The 5,252-nt window shown below is 33.6% G+C and overlaps 1 protein-coding gene across 1 annotated transcript in view; it reads right to left on the bottom strand.

Annotated features, from left to right (window-relative positions):
* Window positions 1–3,805: 3,805 nt before the first annotated feature.
* Window positions 3,806–5,252, bottom strand: part of setdb1a (SET domain bifurcated histone lysine methyltransferase 1a) — a gene marked incomplete in the record, with an annotated part of 39,902 nt that continues 38,455 nt past the window's right edge. The window contains 1 exon segment of the mRNA XM_014004715.1: window positions 3,806–4,064. Coding sequence (XP_013860169.1) covers window positions 3,947–4,064 — 118 coding nt within the window.

Below are 5,252 nucleotides of genomic sequence, written 5' to 3'. Positions count from 1 at the left end.
CTAACTTTAATATTTAGATCTCCTAATTCTAAAGCACTAACTTTAATATTTAGATCCCCTAATTCTAAAGCACTAACTTTAATATTTAGATCCCCTAATTCTAAAGCACTAATTTTAATATTTAGATCCCCTAATTCTAAAGCACTAACTTTAATATTTAGATCCCCTAATTCTAAAGCACTAACTTTAATATTTATATCCCCTAATTCTAAAGCACTAACACACTTAATAATTTAGCTAAAGCTAATTGTAAAGCACTAAAATCCCAGCTGAACATTCCTCAGAATCAACAGGAGAATATTTTCTGTTGCAGAATATTGTTAATATTTTTATCTAGTGTCGTGGTTCCTTCTTTGTGGGTCACAAATCATTAAGTGAGGGTCTCCAGATGACTCCCAGACATCAATTTAAAAGCAAAAAAAATGTGAATGGAATATTTTCATCATGATTTTTGCAGTTTTTTTAAATAATCATAAATGAATAAAAATTTGTATCACTGTAACTTTGTTTGTTAATAGTTATTATTCCCATGTTTAACAGAGTTATCAGCTAAATTTGCCACATAAACAAGTAATATCTGGGGTCAGGAGTGTCTGCAGCTGTTATTTTGTGGGTCGGAAGCAAAACAGTTTGAAAACCACTGATCTAGTGGATAAATGACACACGTATGACCAACATGACTGACAGCTTTCACTCTTAGTTGTTGATAATAATGTTGATCAATAATATCTAAAAAAAAACTCAATTAATGCTTATAAATTTAACAAGTGCTAATCCACTAATGAATTAAGAAATTAGAGGTTAAAGTTATTAAAAGCCCTAAAGCTCTAATCAGGAAATTAGTTCCCCTCTTAGTGCTTTAGTGCTTTAGGGGAACTGTGCCCACCACTGCACAACGAGAAGGTCTGAGACCAACACTCACCAGGTGGTTTTCACGTTGACCTTCAGGAAATCCCTGCGAGGGACTTTGATGCCTTTCGTAGCGACCAGCCTGGAGTTCAAACATTTCATCACTTTTATTTAAAACAAGTGAATCACGTGGAAACAAGGACTCACACCCAAAGTGGAGAAATATGCAGCTTTAGTTCATTAATTAAAATGTTTTAAACACTTGCATTTAGTCAAAATACAATGAATAAATACTTTATCTACGGGTTTAAATGAAGTATCTAAAAATATAATCTTAAAGAATGTTTGAAGCCCTTTTTTAAATACTTCCAACTATTTGTTTTGTTACTTTCCATGCGAGCTAGCAACGTTTATTTTATTTTTCCCCAGCTGGTAAATCTCACTAATCCTAATGTTGTTTGAGGTTTCCTCTTTAAAAAGTCTGCGACATGAATAACCTTCAAATATAAAAAGTTAAAGAAAAAGTCTTTATATTTAAGAATCTTGGGATAATACACATTTATCAGTTTTGTCACATGACTTCTTGGCTCAACCAAAGTGAAACAGGAAGTGACATCAAAGGGGAACAACGTTATTTGGACTCCGTCTTCTACTTTATCAAACATCTCTTTTCCTTTTCTGCTTATTTCTGATCAGAGCTGAGAGTTGGAGGTGTTTATCTACAGGTCAGGTTATCTAATAAACTAATGATTTTAGTTTCCCTGCAGATTTTCCTCCTAAAGTTCAAAAAGATTTTAGGTGTTTTTATTTCCAAGTTTGCTCTGAGTTTTTATGCTCAGTTTCTCAGCCTTTATTTAACAATGTTTAGGTGTTCTTTTTCTATTTTTGCTTAAGTCTTAAAGTTTTAGGTTTAATTCTTCATTTTTTTTCTTCCAGATTTTGATAGATTTTTACTTTGACACATTTCTGTTTTCTGCTCAGACTGAAAACATCCAGGAGTTTTACCAGTTTTACATCATGGATTTATTTCTCTTCAACTCATCTCAACATTTCCTGTCTTTTGCAGCTTTATATTTAAAAACAAAATCCTTTTTTTTTGTGCTGATTTCATGTCGTCTGAACACATTTCAGCAGATCTTCGTGCTCTGTTCACTCTCTCTTGCATCACACATTTAATATACTTCAGCTGGTGTTTAACTTCAACAGCTTTCAGCAAATCAATCATTCAGCATCAAGCATTCACATTGTTTTCATTATAACATTATAAGTTGTATTTTATATGCCTCCTTTATAATAACAAAAAAAGTTTTGTTCTCTTTGCTCAGTTTCCACCACTGAATTTATGATTTTTACAATCTGGCTGCATCATCCCATCTAATAAAATGAAATAATACTAATACTAATAATACTAATACTAATACTAATACTAATAATACTAATAATAATAAGCTACTGGGTTGATCTGAGCTCTTTAATCTTCAAAGTTAAACTTCAAACACTTCTTGTTGATGTTTGGACCTCAGAACACCTGCACACCGTTTAAAAACACTTTGAACTCAATTTATGTTTAAATAAACAAAACAGTTCATTTAAAGGTCAAAAGGATTTAAATTCCCCCAAAACACGATCAAAGTTTGCAATGAGAAAAATCTCATTAAGAGTGCACAGAGATAGCTTAAAAACTAAATAAAAATGAAGAAATTCCACTTTAAAAAATCAACTTAAAGTTGACTTTAACCACTATTTTACTTACAGTTAAATAAAAAAGAAAACTGTAGTTTAATTGAAGTCAAAATAGCCAAATAATTTAAATAACTTTCTGCTTCCTGTCGTAATTTGTTCCTTTTAAACTCATTTTTACACATGTAAAAATAAAATATTAGACATTTACCGCATTTCTTTGAAGTGGGTCAGTTCATCACAGACAAGATAGAAAACAATAAAATCAGAATAAATTAGTTTCTATAAAACATTTTTGTACTCACCAGATGGTAGAAAAACATCCTGAGTGTCGCTTTAAAACAGCAGGGTAGTAAAACATTTTGTAAAAATACTTTCTGAAAGCTCAGACTGTGTCGTGATGAGAGCTGAGTGATGAAGGACTTGTTTCTGAGGAAATGTTGGTTTTTGTGTCAGACTGATCTGATTGGTGCAGGGACACAGAGGCCCCGCCCACATGAAGAAATGGGACCACCTCTGCAGAAAAACCTTAAAATCTTATTTTAATATATTTTAAAAAAATTTTTTTTTAAAGATTTTAACCTCTGGACATAAAAAATAACTTCACACTTAGCTTTGCCCAACGTTTTCTGCAGAAAATGTGAAACTTGAGTTAAAATAAAAGACAGAACACTAGCTGAAAGCTAAAATGTGAGTGGCTAAATGTTACAAGTGGCTAAAAAAATAGCTAAACGCTACAAGATGATTAGGAGCAAATTAAAAGTAGCTAAATTATAGCTATAAACTTAATTTAGTTAGCCTCAAATTCAGCTTTAAGTTAATAATATAATACCAGAGGAAACACTTGATTAGAAAAAATACATTTTCTGTGAAAATACTTCATGAATGCTAAACCTGAATGTAACAGAACACTAGCTAAATGCTAAAACTATCAATAGATTTAATATGAAAAAGCTAAAATAAAAAAGCAGCAAAAGGCTAGTAAAAAACCTAAAAGTAGCAGAATAATAAAGTTAAAAAGTGTAGCAACAGTAGCTAAAAGTAGCAGAAGACAATAACAGATATTAAGCTGAAGCAGAAATTCAAAAATCCAAAGTTTTTTTTTTTTTTTTTTGCTGGAACTGAAAAGTTTCAATATATTTCTTTGGGGAAATTCATTTAGACATAAATCTAAAAACTTTAAAAAGGCTAAAAGTTACATTTATAGCATCCTTCTCCTGAATGAGCTTAATGATAAATCTGGGTTTGTAAAACATAATTTGATACAGAAGCAGAAGCCGTTTCATGAAAAGTTTATTCAGTTGTACAGAAAACGTCGTGGACCACATGATTTGATGCAGGAATAAAATAAAATAAAATAAAAGCAACGGAACAGGAAGCTAAGATACAGCGTTGAAGGGGATCTAAGGGTGAAGGATCACAGCAGTCTTCCTCGGCACTCCGTGGATCCACAGCAGCACAGCAGCTCTTTACCTTCTACGCTGCCCACCTCATAGTTGTAGTCCCAGGTCAGCTCGGTGCCGGCCCGGATACGCCTGCAGGGAAGCGGGAAAATGAGGAGGAGGAGGAGGGTGCAACAACACAAAACGTTTTTACACTTACAAAACCTACAAATGTGTCCTGATGTGTTCACAGCTAACCCTAAAGTTTAGACTCACTAACCACTAATCCACTAAACAACCTTAGCTCCACTAATGCTAAAAGGCTAAACAGAAGAAAAAGTGTAGTTGAAGCTAATGCTAACCGCTAAGACGCGTCATCTCCTCCAGCTGAAGACTGGTGGGAGTGGCACAAACTCGTTGGCAGTTTTCTATTGGTTTAATCTGAAGGTGGGCGGGATCACTTGTGGCAAATCGGCCAATCCAAACCAGTTATTTAGATATTGTTAAATGTTATTTTATTTCTTTTTGATGCCCTTTGTTTGAAGTTCACTTTGTGCAACGACTAAAGACTATTCCATTTAGCTGCTAAAGATGCTACATGCTACACACAGTGCCGGACACGTCCAGGGATTGTTTTTATTTAAAATCATAATAATAGGCACAAAAACATAAGTTTTACATTTGTAAATATTTTAGTGGACTTATATGGACTTTATTAATTGAATTTAAGGACTTTCAGAGGTCAAAATAATTAAAAGAGGAAGTAGCTCAGACTCTGCCTGGGTAAGCTAAAGCTAAAGCTAAAATGCAAACTGTCTCCTTCCTCCTTGTTCGTTGACACCATGACTGAACACCTGAGTATGTGGGGGCTTTAACAGAACCGTGCCCACCACTGCTCCTTTCCATACATGTCAACTTGTACAGAGTGTCCATAAGTTATAAGGATTTTACGTCATTTTGCAGGTATACGGACGTATAGAGCAATCTCATGGATTTTTTTCAAGTCTTACGGATTTTTTCAAAACCTCATTTTCAAATTTATCTAACATGTCAGAGCCTGTAGGATGATTTAAAAAAACAATAACATCAAACAGATATCTTCCAACCTGCTCTGCTGCTAGAGATAAGTTTTAGTTGCATCAGAAAGTAAACAAACTGTAAAAAATGGAGTCATTGCAAATCTGTAAATATATTAAAGGAAAAATGTTGACTTTTTTTTAAAGCGAATGTGGCAGGATGAATTGCACCTGCTGGAAGGGTAATTGTGGTGTTGTGGCAGCCAATGACACTAGAGGGTGCTCCCTATAAAAAGCACAGGTAAACTGCAGGTTTAGATTAGAT

The sequence above is a fragment of the Austrofundulus limnaeus genome, unplaced genomic scaffold, assembly GCF_001266775.1.
Source record: "Austrofundulus limnaeus strain Quisiro unplaced genomic scaffold, Austrofundulus_limnaeus-1.0 Scaffold26, whole genome shotgun sequence".
In the NCBI taxonomy this organism is placed as follows: domain Eukaryota; kingdom Metazoa; phylum Chordata; class Actinopteri; order Cyprinodontiformes; family Rivulidae; genus Austrofundulus; species Austrofundulus limnaeus.
Note: the sequence above shows the minus strand (reverse complement) of the source record. Positions and strands in the feature narration are given on the sequence as shown.